The sequence below is a fragment of the Carassius auratus genome, unplaced genomic scaffold (assembly GCF_003368295.1).
Source record: "Carassius auratus strain Wakin unplaced genomic scaffold, ASM336829v1 scaf_tig00016667, whole genome shotgun sequence".
Lineage (NCBI taxonomy): Eukaryota > Metazoa > Chordata > Actinopteri > Cypriniformes > Cyprinidae > Carassius > Carassius auratus.
The window spans coordinates 112,219-128,748 of NW_020524700.1; the positions used below are offsets into that span (position 1 = coordinate 112,219).

Here is a 16,530-nt window from a genome sequence, read left to right on the forward strand (position 1 = left end):
TTGTTACTGCAATGCTACAAAACCTGTTTTGTAGTTCCTCTTGTTTTTAACATCAGAAGACACGCAGTGAGTTTGGCGTAGCAGGAAATAGATACAACAATGTGTGTGCCCTCACTCCTCGTTAGTATAGTGGTAAGTATCCCCGCCTGTCACGCGGGAGACCGGGGTTCGATTCCCCGACGGGGAGAAAGTGCTTTTTTTCTCCCTTCGTGTTCACAGGAAAATTCATTTATAGACTCCTGCTGTAATATATAAAGATCGCCTGTGAATAACATACTTGTTTTTATCTTAAAACAAGACCAAACATCTCATTAGTAGAGTGTTTAAAAATGTAGTTGACAAACAGGTCTCTATTTTTGTTGCGTTAGTTAATGGAGTCTTTGTTACTCTTGAAAAACAAAAACAATTATTTTATTTTTGTTCATGTTTCATTTGCTAATGTTAAAATAGAACTTGGGTATTTAAAAATATATTAGTAAATCTTGAAATGAACAAGATTAGTAATTGATGTCGAAGTGCTGTTTATAGTTAGTTAACAGTGTCGCATGTTGTCATCGATTGTTTACAAATGACACAAGTGTAACTAACTTGTCAGTAATTATTATAATATATTCACCCCCCAACTGGTATAATGCTATACCTAAAGATTTTTTCGGGTTGGATTTTATTTTAATGTTTTAAATAAATTAAATATGTTTAAAATATTAAATATTTAAAAAAAAAAAATTATAATTTAAATATTTTAAATTAGATTTAGTTTTTCAATTTTAGATAAAAGTTAAATAATTTACTTTTATACATTTTTGTTTTTGTATTTTTTTTTATTTTCCCTGGGTCTACTCAAATTTATAGTTTAAATTGATGTTTTAAACTATTTTATGTTCCATTTTCTTTTCAATTTCACAAGTTTTTTTTTGTCAATATTATTGGTTTTTGGCCTTTTAAAATATGTAAAGTTATATATATTATTTTATTTTTAGCTATTCTAGTACTTAATGAAAAAAATCTGCTACCTTAAATAAAATAAATATAATATATCCTCTCACCAAAAGAGTTTTAACGTATAAAGCCAATGATGCAATAAAGGCTTTTTAACTTTTCACTATACAATTCGAGTGGCTTGGAGTTCTTGTCCTTAAATCTATACTATCCCATACAACCAGAGAGCACCGAGATTTCATACCCCATGCAGCACGTCTTTATGCATTCAGTGATTTTAAGTATAATATAATTTCAGTTAACACTTATTTTAAGTAAAATATTTTTAATGGTTGCAGTTAATGATGATGACATTTGCAAAACACCCACCAGGTGGCAGCACTTCTAAAAGACTATATAAAACAATACTTACTGCAAAGAGTAAAAAGTGTGTAAACTATCCTTCCACAGATTTAACAGCATAAATGATTTGAAAATCTCCAGCAAAAACCAAAAGATTTTGCCCCGTGTGAGGCTCGAACTCACGACCTTCAGATTATGAGACTGACGCGCTGCCTACTGCGCCAACGAGGCCTGAAGTCCATGTGTGCAAGACCTCTTTATGTTCCTGCTGTTCCTCCTGATGTTCCAGATCTTCAGGTTTTTGAATATCTGTTCTGTTCTTGCTATGTTTGTTTTAACACCTATTACAATCACAAAAGACAAGCTTGTACAAAAATGACAGAAACAATAGATCAGTATGAACAATGAGATTCAACCTCGCCCAACAGAGGGAGCCAAAGCGAACAATCACTTTAAACATTGTAGATTTAGGCCCAAGTTAAAATGCCTAAATTACATTTAAAACCATTCATTTCACATGCATATATTAATAATTTATTATAAGAAAGAAATGCATATTAAAAATAACATGACACCATCACAGAGGCACGCTTGGGACCAATAAAGGCGTAACTATGCTCTACATATATCCCTCGCTGTCCGTGGTGATGTAAGTAAAATGTAGAAAGAAAAAAAAAAAATCACTCATCCAATGAGGTAAGTTCTAGATTTTACAGGTTAGAATGTCATGCTGGTTTAAATTAAATCTCGCTGCTTTTTATGTCCTGCTGAGTCATTTTGTTTGATTCATGAACAAATGACTCCTTTGAATCTGAACATTTACTGAATCGTTTAAAGAGATTTCTAATTGTTTAAAGAGTGCTCATGAGCTCATGCATTAGTGATTAGGAAACCAAACTTTCACAAGTTATTGTTTCTTCCATCATTGTCTCTCTGGATTAATCTTGCTGGGTTAGTGGTGGTGTTGTAGCCAAAATGCACCCCTGGCCAGTGTAAACTGCAGAAAACCTTCTGCAGTTTACACTGGCCAGGGGTGCATTTTCCAAAAGCAACTTTGGTTGCAAGTTCTTTCGTTATCATTAGAGTTGGAACTAACAACCATGGTTAGCTTACAATGCTTTAGGAAACGCACCGCTGAATAGATACAAATGCGCTAAAATGCTAAGTCTGAATTGTTAATGAGGTCAGTAAACCGGGGACCTATAAACTTATGCCTGTGGTTTAATCTTCTTGGTACGCTGTATGTTTGAAGCACAGTGTGTGGGTGAGGTGTACTTACTTACATCCGCAAAGGCACTTCTTGAGATAAACAGGCTGCAAAACGGTCAGGATGATTTTCTTCGTTCTGTTTACGCTTATCTTCTTCATCTTTTCAGGTGAGTCACTGAAAAAATATAGTTAATTGGATGTCTTATCAGATGCTTTTGTATTAAATGAAACAGAGTTAACAATTAGTTTTAAGGCCTGTTCACACCAAGGGCGATGGCTTTAAAATCGTTTAACCTTTAAAACCTAAAATCATTCTAAATTTAAAAGAATAGCAGTTAATGCTTAAACTTTTTGAATTACTTTCAGACCTTTTTTTTTCAGCTGATACATTTTTTACAAACAATGAGAGCTGTCAGAATCCAACCTGCTTAAGAGCTCAAGCATTTAAAGCGGTGGAAAGTGCATAGGTGTGAACACTTATCGTTCTTGGTGTGAACGGTTCTTCACACATTTTATTACAGTGTATTGTTAAGTGTTAAAAGTGCATAATCTTTATCATATGTACTTGAGAATGTGCTCAAAATGATTTTCAGGTGTGTTTGGTGCTGCCGACACTGATGAAATCCAATCCATATCAGTGATGAGGGGAGATTCTCTCACTTTACACACCGATGTTACTGAAGTACAGAGAGATGACCTGATACTGTGGACATTTGGATCAAAAGACAATCTAATTGCTGAAATCCATAAGCAGGTCGTCTATATGTTTGATAGTAAAGAACATTTCATACTTGAAGAAAAGACTGGTTCTCTGACCATCAGAAACATCAGAACTGAAAATTGTGGACTTTATGATCTAACAGTCATCAACCTTGGAAGAACATCATACAAGAGATTCAATGTTACTGTCATTGGTGGGTTACAGATTAATTTTGTATTTTAGTTTAGTTTAACAGTTTTGAATAAATCTGAAATGTCTGTTTATACAGATACTTCGGGAAAAAATGTTGCTTACCTGCCAGTTCCTGTCATCAGCAGAGACCCCTCACAATGTTCTTCTTCATCATCTCCAAACTGTTCATTGGTGTGTTCAGTGGTGAATGTGAGTCATGTGACTCTCTCCTGGTACAAAGGAAACGGTTTATTGTCCAGCATCAGTGTGTCTGATCTCAGCATCAGTCTCTCTCTACCTCTGGAGGTGGAATATCAGGAGAAAAACAGCTACAGCTGTGTGATCAACAATCCCATCATCAACCAGACTCAACATCTGGACATCAGCAAGCTCTGTCACTCATGTTCAGGTACGACAAATGTTACGTTAGTGGACTTTATATTTATATTAATGTCCTCTCAAGCAGACAATAATTATAACTATATTGGCATCCACAACAGATGCCGGTAATTATAACTATAACTATATTAGCATCCACAACAACAGACAATAACTATAATTATATTAGCGTCTAGGGTTGGACACCAGAACCGTTTTTTTTTTATAACATGAGGAACTCATGACGAAGCGCTGTGAGCAGTGAATGAATGCCACCCTGCCTCTTTAAGGGACTATTTGGTCATCCAGCCTGCCTTACAGTAACACTACATGCAATGAAGGTAAAATAGTGAAAAAAAAATAGTTAATTTAAATGGTATAGAAACCAGGAATCGTTTAGCAAAACTGGAACTGGAAACAAAACCAGAAATGTTCTTACTTTACCCATTGTAAGGTCCGCCCACTGGTCCAATGACGGTAGCCAATGATCCGGCAGAAGGATCCTTGCGCGTTGCTGTCTTTCCTGTTATTCATCACAACCTCATTAAAATGAATACATTTCCTTATAGGTATTTCAATTCATCTGACTCCAAAAAATGAATAAGGCCTTTAGTGATATTCACGAATGTTTTTAAATTTAGATAAATGTTTGAAAGATTTTGATTTATCTGTTTATTTATTTATTTTTTAATTTGGATGCTCAAGTCTTTCAGGGGTATCGCATCGGCCGTTAGCGTACCCGACGATTACATACTCACCAGCTTTGATTATTAGACATACCGTAGGTAATTACTAGCTAATACTTTAGATGGCCGCACCTATGCTTGCTCATTCTAATAGTATTTTTGTTTAGTCCCCTTAGATTCGTACACACTTGAATAAAGTAGTATTATTATTAGTTAGAGGTCACGACCACTGCTATAGACATAGGCCGACCAATATTGCTTTCCCTAATAGTAGTTTTGGTATGGCCATGCCATGATTTCACGTGTATACTTGACTAGAATAATATTACAATAAACAGAGGTTAAGCTCACCCTATTTAGGTTGGTCGAACAACGTCCAGTTGACCTAAACGGAAATTCCCTTTTAGCCCTTACAGTCTTAAGTACACTTGAACTAATGCCAAAAGTTAGCCAGAGCTCTAAAAATATAATTGGTGTGCCCTATGCTCCATTTCAACCAAATGTCTGTTACTAACCTGATGCAGAAATGCGGGGTAACAAGGATACGGTTTAATCTACTAGAACTAATAATTTCATAACAACCAGAATAAATTCAACAATAACAATTTATTAATCTGGTAATCAAAGTAATAATTCAATTCAAACAATATAAAAAACACTAATCAATCATAAAAACATTCAATAATATCAAAGTGAAAGAATGTATAAATGTTATCTGATAATCAGATAATCAAAAATACTGTGATTTCTAGGGGAGGCTGTATTTACATACAGGGGGTAATTTGTGTGAAAAACCTGGGAGTAGTCTGTTTACAATATTTACACTGTTGGGAACGTTACTTTAAAAAAGTAATTAGTTATAGTTACTCACTACTTGTTCCAAAAAGTAACTAACTAAGAGTTATTAACTGAATTACTCTATAATAAAAGTAACTCATTACCAGAGAAAGTAAAAAAAAAAAAAGTTGCTATATGTCAAAGAATTTGTATTTTTTTGACCAGTTTTAACGAGTCAGTTGAAATGAGTATAATAGACAGGTGTTCGTACATAACTTTCGATATTTATTGCACGTCAACAGACAGCAAGAGTTTTATCCTGCACTTCAAGTATTATCTTTGTAAAAAAAAAGGGTTTTTGGCCACTAGCTTTGTAGATGCATGTCACACATTTCATGTTCACATTACATGCACGTTCTTGCCTTTGACCACAATGAATTTGAAGTAGTGCTTATATCTCCACCTTGAAAATAGCAACTTTTCATCTGATTGCCCTTGACTCGCCATTTCTGCTGCCCCTGCGAATCTCTGTGTAGCTGTTGCGTGTGTGTGTGTGTGCTTGGCGCCGCTGGCGCATGTGCCGGCATGTGTGTAAAAACACTGGCTCTGATTGGCTACCATGAAACACATGACTCTGCCTTAGCCAATCATAATCGCTTATCTCGTTATTAACCCACCTGCTCACTCGCTGTGTGAGCCAGGGGTGCGCTCGGATTGCATAGTTTATTAAATCAAGGCATAGTAACGCACTGCATTTAACGTTCAGTAACGTTAACGGCATTGTAACGACAGGAAAAGTAATCAGTTAGATTACCCCGTTACTGAAAAAATAACATCGTTACCTAATGCCGTTCTTTTAAACGCTGTTATTCCAAACACTGAATAATTTTGGTTTATGATTTATGGTTACCTGTTCTATTGTTAAGAGAATGAGACCTCTTTACCAGACACACAGAGACCTTTTTTAAAACACCATGACACACGAATTGTTGCATTGTTATAAACTGATTAAGAAAGGTAATTCAGTGACTTCTTTAGTGTCCTGTGTTTGGATAGTAAATTAGGGGAGAGGGGGGGGGGTGGGTAAAGGGAGTGAAGGTGGAGGGTTATGCATTTAGTGTGGGCCGTTTGTTTATCTCTCAGTTGGGTGCGTTGGTCTAAGCTTGCGAGACATAATCTAGGTGTTGATTCTCGTAAAAGTTCCTTGCTTCGATCTTCTTTCTGGTCCAGTGAATGGCATTGCTGTGATCTTTTATCTGATCCAGTCAAAATGGCATCAATAATCTTACACCCAAATCTATTAGCATCCACAACTAAGAAAAACTAAAATGATAACTGTATTAGTGTCAATGCAAAAGGGCAAAAACTATAAAAATAACTACATTAACAGCAGTGCCAAAGGATGATTTCTATAATGAAATATGTATAAGTGTCTACACCAATGGACAGTAACTAAAACACTAATTAAATAAGCGTCCACATCAACAAACAATAACTATAACAACTGTATTATTCACACTGATGGAAAATAACTATAACAATAATTGTATTAGTGTCCACACTAGGGATGTAAATTTTCGATCATTTCCATGATCAATTAATCGATTAATCTTGAACCCTAATGCTGCAAAATGCATCTATCGTAGTGGTCACTGGTATGACAGGATGTGCAAAACCCACTGAACCACGCCAAACCCCCTCCCCAAAATGTGTTTCTCACTCAAATTAAATTAATCACACAAACTAGATCGTGGTGGCCTACAAGGACGGAGCGAGCACAGGTTTGGCTGGATATATTTTGGAGGTTATTGCTCTCGTCTCATTTGCCACAAATCCAAATGTTTCCATACTGACAATGCATTTGCATGTTAAACTATTATTTATAATTTTAACTACTAGGCTTGACCTTTACACACATTCGCATATAGACAGAAAAGATCATACTCTTCACATGACCAAAAATGTCCTTGGCATAACAGCAGAGATGATCGTAATACTACAGTCTATTTAAACTGAGAAGTGTAACCTTTAATATGTTTGTTTGACTGTATTTTATTTTGATAATAAACAGACTTTGATTTAAGTTTTAATTGCTAGAATATTGAACAGCTGAGACATAAAAATTTAAGATATTTAAGTAAGATGTAAGATGTAATGATGAGTAAGATGTAATCCGCAAGAGTTTTTACTTTTATTTGTGCACACTATCAATAAAAACAGAAGATTTATAAAATAAAGCAAACAAATAGAAGGAGGAAAACATTTTTATTTTATTTTAGACCTATTACTTATGCTTTTATAAGCATCCCATTTTTTCATGAATTAAGAATTTGTTAGAATTATTAATTTATTCCCTCAATTCACTTAAATGAAACATGAACAGTTGATACAAATTAATAAGTTGTTGGAACGAATTAACAAGTTGTAGGAATGTCCTGTCACTTTGTCCTGCTCAATATTAAATAATTATCTGGTGAAATTACATACAGTACAGACCAAAAGTTTGGAAACATTACTATTTTTAATGTTTTTGAAAGAAGTTTCTTCTGCTCATTAAGCCTGTATTTATTTGATCAAAAATACAGAAAAAACAGTAATATTGTGAAATATTATTACAACTTAAAATAATAGTTTTCTATTTGAATATACTCTAAAAACATAATTTATTCCTGTGATGCAACGCTGAATTTTCAGCATCATTAAAGAAAGAAGGAAGAAGTAAAGGTTAAAAAGAACTGCATTTATTCAATATAATAAAAAAAATTCTAATAATATATATTCTAATAATATATTTTCTTTATTATCACTTTTTATCAATTTAAAACATCCTTGCTGAATAAAAGTATTGATTTTATTTAAAAGAAAGAAAGAAAGAAAAAATACTGACCACAAATTACTGATCAGAAGTGTATATTGTTATTACAAAATATTTATATTTTAAAAACAAAGCTTCTTTTTTTTTTTTTTTTTTTTTTTTTTTTTTTTACTTTTTATTAATCAAAGTATCCTAAAAAAGTATCACATGTTCTGAAAAAAATATTAAGCAGCAGAACTGTTTCCGACTTTGATAATGAATCATCAAATTAGAAATTTCTAAAGGATTATGTGATAATGATCCTAAAAATTAAGCTTTGCATCACAGAAATAAATGATAATTTAAAGTATAATAAATGTAAAAACAATTATTTTAAATTGTAATAATATCACAATATTAAATTTTTTCTGTATTTTTGATCAAATAAATGCAGGCTTGATGAGCACAAGAAACATCTTTCAAAAACATAAAAAAATAGTAATGTTTCCAAACTTTTGTTCTGTACTGTATTTGCTACATTTATATTGTTTCCATGTTTAAGAACTTTGTGTTGTTTCTATTTTAAAGTACTTTTTAAGTTTAAATCACATTAAAAGCGTAATTTGTACAATATGAACATATGATGATGCATTTATATATGGTCAACTTCAATCACAACCGTTTGCACGTTTTGAGCATTAGACGCACTCAGCCCAACATTAAATATGTTAACCGACTATCAATAGCTTTAATCGATTGCATCTCTTAACAACAATTAATCGATCACCGACAACTGACAAAAACAATAACTGAATTGATGACTGTATTAATGTCCTCACTGATAGACAATAATTACAAATATAGCTGCAAGCAGCGATGGCGGGCTCAAGCCATCAGTGCAACGCCACCACTGTGGCATCAGGTAAATTGTGCTCAGCGGGCACATGCATTCACAATAGCCTTCTGGCAGTCAGATTTTAAGGGATACGGCAGTTAAAGGGTTAATCCGAATCATCTAGACTTTGAAATCACATTCACAGAACCATATATATAACTTTAATAACACTTTACAATAATATTTCATTCATAAACATTAACTATGTTAACATGAACAATAATTATTTTAAGATAATTAACAATAATTAGGTTAAGACTTGACCATTGGACAAAAAATGGTGACTGGGTCACGGGGGCAGAAGAAAAAAAAACAGTGAAGAAATGACAAAAAGAATTGCAAAAGAATTAAGAATTAATGTGAAGATTAATTTTTAGTCAATTCTGCAAGACAGACCTTTCAGGATAGGAGATGGAATAAAAAATAAGCTCCTAAATCTAATGCCAGATTCTGGAAGATATATTCCTCAAAGTGTCGTAAAAGAGTCACTCAGAACCCATCTGTTCATAAAGCCTATATATAAAGTCTCAATATATAGTATTTCACAATACTTCATGCTATTCTAATTAAGTCATTTTTGGGATCTTTTAAGTCTCTCAGAACCTGACACCTTGTAATTCTGGAGACTCCAGGAAAGTTGCAGCTCTGAAAAATTGTGGTACTGTAGACTAAATGCTCCCTGATAGTTTTACATCTAATTCTTTACTTTAATTATTAATTATTTTCCAGTTAATGTGTTTCTGTTCTTCTCCACTTGTTTTTTTTCTGACCCCTGTGACCCAGTAAGCATTTTGCTGTCCAGTGGTCATGTCTTAACTCTGCAATTACTGTACTGTACTTATTTTAAATATTTCTCATGGGGATCTAATAATTTTGGATTTTCAGCTCATTTTTTGGCTCATTTTATCAGTAATGGAAAAATGCCTAATAATTCTTCACACCTGAATATAAGGAGTTTTTTTCTTTTCCAGTCTTCATTGTCAACTACGTATATATCACACTCGTTGCCTTCTCTAGTGCAGCTCAACCAATTTACATCCCATTCGTCCGTATTTGTGATATCACAAATTCTGGAAAATATTTGTTGTAGTCCAAACAAGTTGTTCTTTGTTATTTTCTAAAATGTGATTTTTGTTAAATAAAATTTCTCCTATTGAATTGGACTTTGAGCTTTGAATCTTTGCAGAACTTTTTTATGCTGAAACAACAACATTACAGACTAACTAAAGTTGAAAGTGTGAAACAGCATAATAGCACTCCTTTCATAGGCATTATTAAGTATTTAATAAATACAGCTATACATTTTTTGTTCTTGAGCACATCTATAAAGTTCAATCATTGTATTTTCATACTTTTTTAAGGATCTTTTTATCATTTATAAATTAAGTTATTTACAAAAATGAAATATAAACAAATGCAATATATATATATATATATATATATATATATATATATATATATATATATATATATATATATATATATATAATGTACTGGCTTTCCTATGCCGTTGCCATTGATAATAGGAGTAAGCAAGTTTAGAACACCTACAAACAAGAGTCCAAGCAGACGGATGTAGATGCATAACTCTTAAGTTCAGATAAATGTCATGTCATGTCACAGGATGTCGTAGGTCAGTATCAAATGAGTTTGAAATTATTATTTGCAGTACAAATAAGGATTCTTAGGATGTTTTTAAATCCCTAAAACTGTCAGAAAAGGATAAGGCCTAAGATATTTCTTAGGCTGTAATTAAAGGGGAAAAAAAACACCACCATTGGCAACAACAAAAACAATAAACATTTAAAATACTGATTTTTCCCCCCGATGATTAAAGAGATGATTAGGTCTCTCTCTCTCTCTGTCTCTCTCTCTGCCAGATAGCCCCTCCCCTCCCTACAATTCACACACACTGTCAGTCACCAAAAATTCAGTCAGTCACCAACCCCCTCACACTCCCCCTCCCTCTCCCTCTCCCCCTACCTTCCCTCACACAGACAGAGTGGCCAGAGTGAGATCATGTCAGTTAAGAAGTCTGACAGTTTTTTAATTTTCTGTTGTCCATACAGTGTTGTAAAGTCATGAAACTATGCAAATTTCCTCAGAATGATTTGATCTCTGTATGAAAAAATGCTTTGAAATGTTTGGAAGCTGCAATTTAAAAATACAAGCCAATTAATGATTCCCTTTTCACTGTCATTTCAAAAAATCACCACGACAAAACCGTTCAAGCTAAACAAAATCCATTCGCAATTTAAGTTCCTCAATGTTTTTGCAACATGTAGACAAAGTTTGGTGTATGCATTAATTCACAAAATAATTTTCCCAAAAATCCATATTTAAATCAAAATAGCGGACTTCCTGTTGGTTGTAGCTTATGACTGTGAATTAGAAAGTTGTCCGTCTTGATAAGAACAATTTATGTACCAAGTTTGGTGTCTGTAGCTAAAACTAAATAAAATGCATTATTATTATTATTATTATTATTACTATTATTATTATTAGCTGTACACTTGATAAAAAATAAATAAATATAAACTTATGCAGTTGTGTATATATATATATATATATATATATATATATATATATAAATTCAAGTGTACAGTTTTCTTTTATTGCATCTTGAAATAAATATTTCTGAGTTCTGTGTTTATTTATTTATTATTATTATTTTTTTTAATTTTAGGAAGATTACAGCCTTTAATCTCCTCAAAATAAATGTGCATATAAACCATGAACAATTTAATTATAGCTGTATTTATTAAATGCTTACTAAAATATAAATTTTGGGAGAAGTCTATATAAAGCATGAACTGACTATTTACTAATGCTTAGCTAAGGAGTGCAGCTATTATGAAGTGTTACCAATGCATTTACTAATGTTAACAATTGAGACATTATTTTAACGTGTTACCAAATCCTTAAATAATTTAAAAGTGTTTTGTTATGATTTCATTAACCTATAAGCATTTGTGAAATAGTTCTGCTTGCATCACAGCTTAGTCTTCATCTCTGAGCTGAACAGGTTTACTGTTACATTCATGAGATTATGTAAATTGAAATAAATGTCATGTCACAGGGTTTCAGAGGTCAGTATCAAATGAGTTTGAAATTCTAATTTGCAGCACAAGTATTTTTAGATTTTTTTTTTAATCCCTGAAACTGTCTGAAAAGGATAAGGCCTAAGAGATTTCTTAAGCTGTAATGAAAACAGCACAATTAGCAACAACAACAAAAAAATAACAATTTAAAGTCTCTCTCTCTCTCTCTCTCTCTCTCTCTCTCTCTCTCTCTGTCTGTCTGTCTGCCACTCAGCTCACACCCCTCCCCCACTCACACTCACACACACACACACACACACACACAGACACACAGTCAGCACACATACATTCCTCACACAGAGTGAGATCAGATGTCTGACAGTTTTTTAATTTTCTTTTAATCATAAAATGCTGTAAAGTCGTGAAACTATGCATATTTCCTCAGAATCACTGGTTTTCTAAAGGTTTGGAAGCTGCAATTTAAAAATACAAGACGATTAATGTTTCACTTTTTACTGTTATTTCAAAAAATCACCATGCCAAAACCGTTCAAGCTATCCAAAATTCATTCGCAATTTAAGTTCCTCGATGTTTTTTCTTCATGTAGACAAAGTTTGGTGTGTATAGTGTACTTCCCCTGTGAGGAGTATGCATTAATTCACAAAATAATATTCTCAAAAATCCATATTCAAGTCAAAATAGCCAACTTCCTGTTGGTCGTAGCTTATGACTGTGAATTAGAAAGTTGTCCGTCTTGATAAGTACAATTTATGTACCAAGTTTGGTGTCTGTAGCTAAAACTAATCCCCCCACTTTTGACAAAAGGTGGCGCTATAGAGTGCCTCTTCCACGCTCTTTTAAAAGCTTTTGCCATGGTCTAGCTATCTTTAATACTGATATCTGTTTCGAGTTTCATGTAAATCTGAGGTTGTTATCTGCCTAAAAATCACCAGAACAGAACATTCAAGTTTGACACGTTGCCATGGCAACAATATTTGGTAAAAGATTCCCACAACAGATTTTCTTCGGCCTTGTTTTGTCATTATTCTGATGAAGTTTGAAGCAAATCAAGTAAAAATAAGATGCTGAATTCAAAGTATTTTGAAAATGATTCACTTCCTGCTGCCAGTTGGTGGAGCTATAACTTTGACTCCTAATAGTCACATATATATGATCGGTATCATACAATGAACAAACCAATTAAGTTTGATCATTTCCTGTTTCTCATTTCTTGCCATAATTTCAACACCTCACCACGGGCAAACCGTTCGAGATATCAAAAATCTCTTCGCAATTTAGCATCCCCAATGTCTTGAGATCGTGTTCACCGAGTTTTGTGGTGAACGGGTGGAGTTCCTCAGAGGAGTATATCAAATTCCAGAGCATGTGTTTTTCATAAAACCCTAAATAGCCAACTTCCTGTTGGGCGGAGCTTATGACATGCAGCGTGAAAGTTGTTTGGCTTGATGAGTTATATATATATATTTACCAAGTTTCATATGTATAGGTGCAAGTATGCATGATATATGGCCCTCAGTACTACAGGGGGCGCTGTAGAGCCCCTGTGCCACGCCCCTGTATCAGACTCTGCCCGGCCCTAATGGCCGCAGGTTCCAAGGTGTGTGCCAATTTCAAGAGTTTTTGAGCATGTTAAGGACCCCAAAAGCCCCCGAAACCTTGGAAAAAAATTAGAAGAATAAAGAAAAAAAAAATAATAATCCTAAGGAAAACAATGGGGCTCTCGCCCTCCAGGCTTGAGCCCTAATGATAACTGTAATAACATCCACACCCATGAACCATAACTATAATAACTGTATTAACAACTTTATCAGTGTCCACACCGACGGACAATAACCATAATGATAACTGTATTGACAACTTTATTAGTAGTAACTGTACTGATAAAGTCTCAGTTACGTACATAACCATTGTTCCCTGATGGAGGGAACGGAAATGTTATGTATAATGAGATATGGGGTATCGCTTTGGAGGGACTTGCTCAGTGTCATGCTTGCTGCGCCATTCCCCCTAACATGGGGATGCGAGCGCCTTTCTTCTTCCAGTAGAGTTCCCCGGTTGGCATATCCTGGACGAACACCCTCGGCGGTCACACTTGGTGGAGCAGTCTGTCGCCGGGCCCAGTAGTGGTGTTAGCATGCCCGGAGTCTCTGTCAGCCCCTGTACTGGGCTAGGTGTCCATATGGCTTGATTCCCAATGGGTAATCTCATATGTGTATTTTTCCACTGTGAGGCTTCCCTCTTGGTAAACTGTCATCCCTTGACAGACCCACTCTGTCAGTCTCTTCTGGCAGATGTTCCATCCCTACTCCAAGGTAGGACCTGCCTCAAAGACACATTAAGTATGTAGTACTGCCCCCTGGTTCAGTCCATATCAATATCTCCATGTCACCTCCCGACTGGTGGGATGTGGTCTCCATAGTGACCTTTTCCTAAGGCTCGCTTCCCCATCGTTCTGTCAAGCTGAATGAACAAATAGGAATGATTCGATGCAATCTTTTACTGAAGGTCGAAATCCCTTCCAAAAACGTTTTGGTCGACGGAACAGCAGCATGGCCTTCTCCAGCAGCAATGTATTCACCCTTTTGGTTCCCTTTCGGTACCAAGGTCAGTGAATTTGCACTGGGACTTTGGGAACGTTACGACCTTAAGCGTAGCTTTTGTGACACGCCGTTGCTTGTCGACAATTGCAGCGCCACAGGGTTGTGACAGTGTTCAAGTTGTGGCGTTTTCCATAGGACATCATATGTCATTCGACATAACTCGTAGTGACTGACAGATAGGGAATGTCTGGGTTACGTACACCACCCTCGTTCCCTGATAGAGGGAACGGAGACGTTATGTCCCCATGCCACAACCTTGAACCATTCGCTGTTGCCGGGACACGTTCTCGGCTCCTCAGCATAAAACCTATACTATAGGTTTACTTATACCTAACTATATATAACCGTAGACATGGAAAGTGGCTCAGGTATGTTAAATCCAATTTTCATTGCCGTTTTCTCTTAAACTCAGAGATGATTGGCCTCCTAAGTGAGACCCCATATGTTGTTCGGCATAACTCGTAGTGACCGACAGATAGGGAACTGTATTAGTGTCCACACTGACGGACAAAAACCATAATAAATATTCGTTTTCACACTGATGGACAATAACCATAATGATAACTGTATTGATAACTGTATTACTGTCCACACTGAAGGACAATAACAATAATGATAACTGTATTGATAACTGTATTTATGTCCCCACAGACGGATAATAACCATAATGATAATTGTATTGATAACTGTATTAGTGTCCACACAGATAGACAATAACTATAATGCTGACAATATTGGTGTCCACAACAACAAATAATAACAATATCAGTATCCATACCAGTGAACAATAACTATAACAATAATTAAATAGCTTAGTTAAGCTTAGTTAGTTTCTAAGCACACTGCAGTTGTTTCATTTGCTGCTAAAATCTTTAAAGCCAAAAGGATTTTAATTGACTGAATAGTTTTTATCTTTCATCAGCTGTAAAAAAAAAAAAATCACTCTGAAAGGTCGTTTTCCAACAAAATCATTATTCCTTTTTGTCAGTATAGTTTGGATGTGACTTTTAATATTCTTACAGTTATATTTATGGTGAAAACAGGCCTCAGTGTTCTTCTATTTTCTTCCCACAGACTTTCTCGCATGTTGTGGTTCTACAGAAGCTGTGATCCGATTGGTCATCTCTGCTCTGGTGGGCGTGGCTACGATCACTGCAGTGATTTATGACATCAGATCTTACAGAGTTCAATAAGCCAGGAATATGAGGACACCATGGCAGCATTCCACTTCAGAACTTACAGTGGACTGAATTGAAATGTCCTAAGCCCTTGGTCACTTGGAATCTGCAATGGAGTTGATTTATTAGTTAACATTTTTTTTTTCTTACAAATTAGATTGATGAGGGAGTAAATTAAACTGGTGATGTCACAAACTTGTTGCATTGTGATTTATGGAGCTGCCTTATGTGTTGAGGGTTTATCCGTATAAACTTCCCTCGTCCACTTTATGAAGTGGAACTTACCCCAGGAGATTTCTGATCTTACCTTATGATTAGTGATTTAAAATGACTGTCAAATCCCATTGCTTGTAAATGCTTTGTGTGTATTATAGTCACAGCTGAGTCTAGGTGAAATTATGAGCTAACTCATTTCACTAGTGGGGCGGGGCCGAGAGATGTGGGAACGAGCGAGGCCGGTAGAGTGATTGGGAAATCCGCGACACCTGCGCCCCACCGCTGGTCTCGAGTCCCACAGAGGAGATGGAAGTATATAAAACTGGAGTGACGATAGTGAAGGACGAGAGACGACCAGGCCTGGGCCTTATTGTGATGTTTTGGTTTTATTCATCCGTGAGGGGCTGGTGCGCTGTTTTGTGTGTATTTTGGATTATTAAAGTTTCGTTTTGTTTGTCCGCCGGTTCCCGCCTCCTTCTTCCGGATGAATATAAAGGTTTAATCCGTTACAGTAATATATTAGTATAAAGTGCCCTCCACTATTATTGGCACTGTAAAGGTG

General features: G+C 35.1%; 1 protein-coding gene and 2 non-coding genes across 3 annotated transcripts; 2 read left to right on the plus strand and 1 right to left on the minus strand.

Annotated features, from left to right (window-relative positions):
• The first annotated feature begins 115 nt into the window (after positions 1 to 115).
• trnad-guc (transfer RNA aspartic acid (anticodon GUC)) lies at positions 116 to 187 on the plus strand. The gene has a single exon. It is a non-coding gene; the product is annotated as a tRNA-Asp (tRNA).
• A 1,252-nt stretch (positions 188 to 1,439) lies between these two features.
• On the minus strand, positions 1,440 to 1,512 carry trnam-cau (transfer RNA methionine (anticodon CAU)). Its single transcript has one exon. It is a non-coding gene; the product is annotated as a tRNA-Met (tRNA).
• A 1,009-nt stretch (positions 1,513 to 2,521) lies between these two features.
• LOC113075285 (uncharacterized) lies at positions 2,522 to 16,287 on the plus strand. The gene is made up of 4 exons (XM_026247994.1): positions 2,522 to 2,657; positions 3,084 to 3,404; positions 3,480 to 3,791; positions 15,649 to 16,287. The coding sequence occupies exons 1-4, from the start codon at positions 2,612 to 2,614 to the stop codon at positions 15,765 to 15,767; spliced, it is 798 nt and encodes a 265-aa protein (XP_026103779.1). The 5' UTR covers positions 2,522 to 2,611; the 3' UTR covers positions 15,768 to 16,287.
• The last annotated feature ends 243 nt before the right edge of the window (positions 16,288 to 16,530 follow it).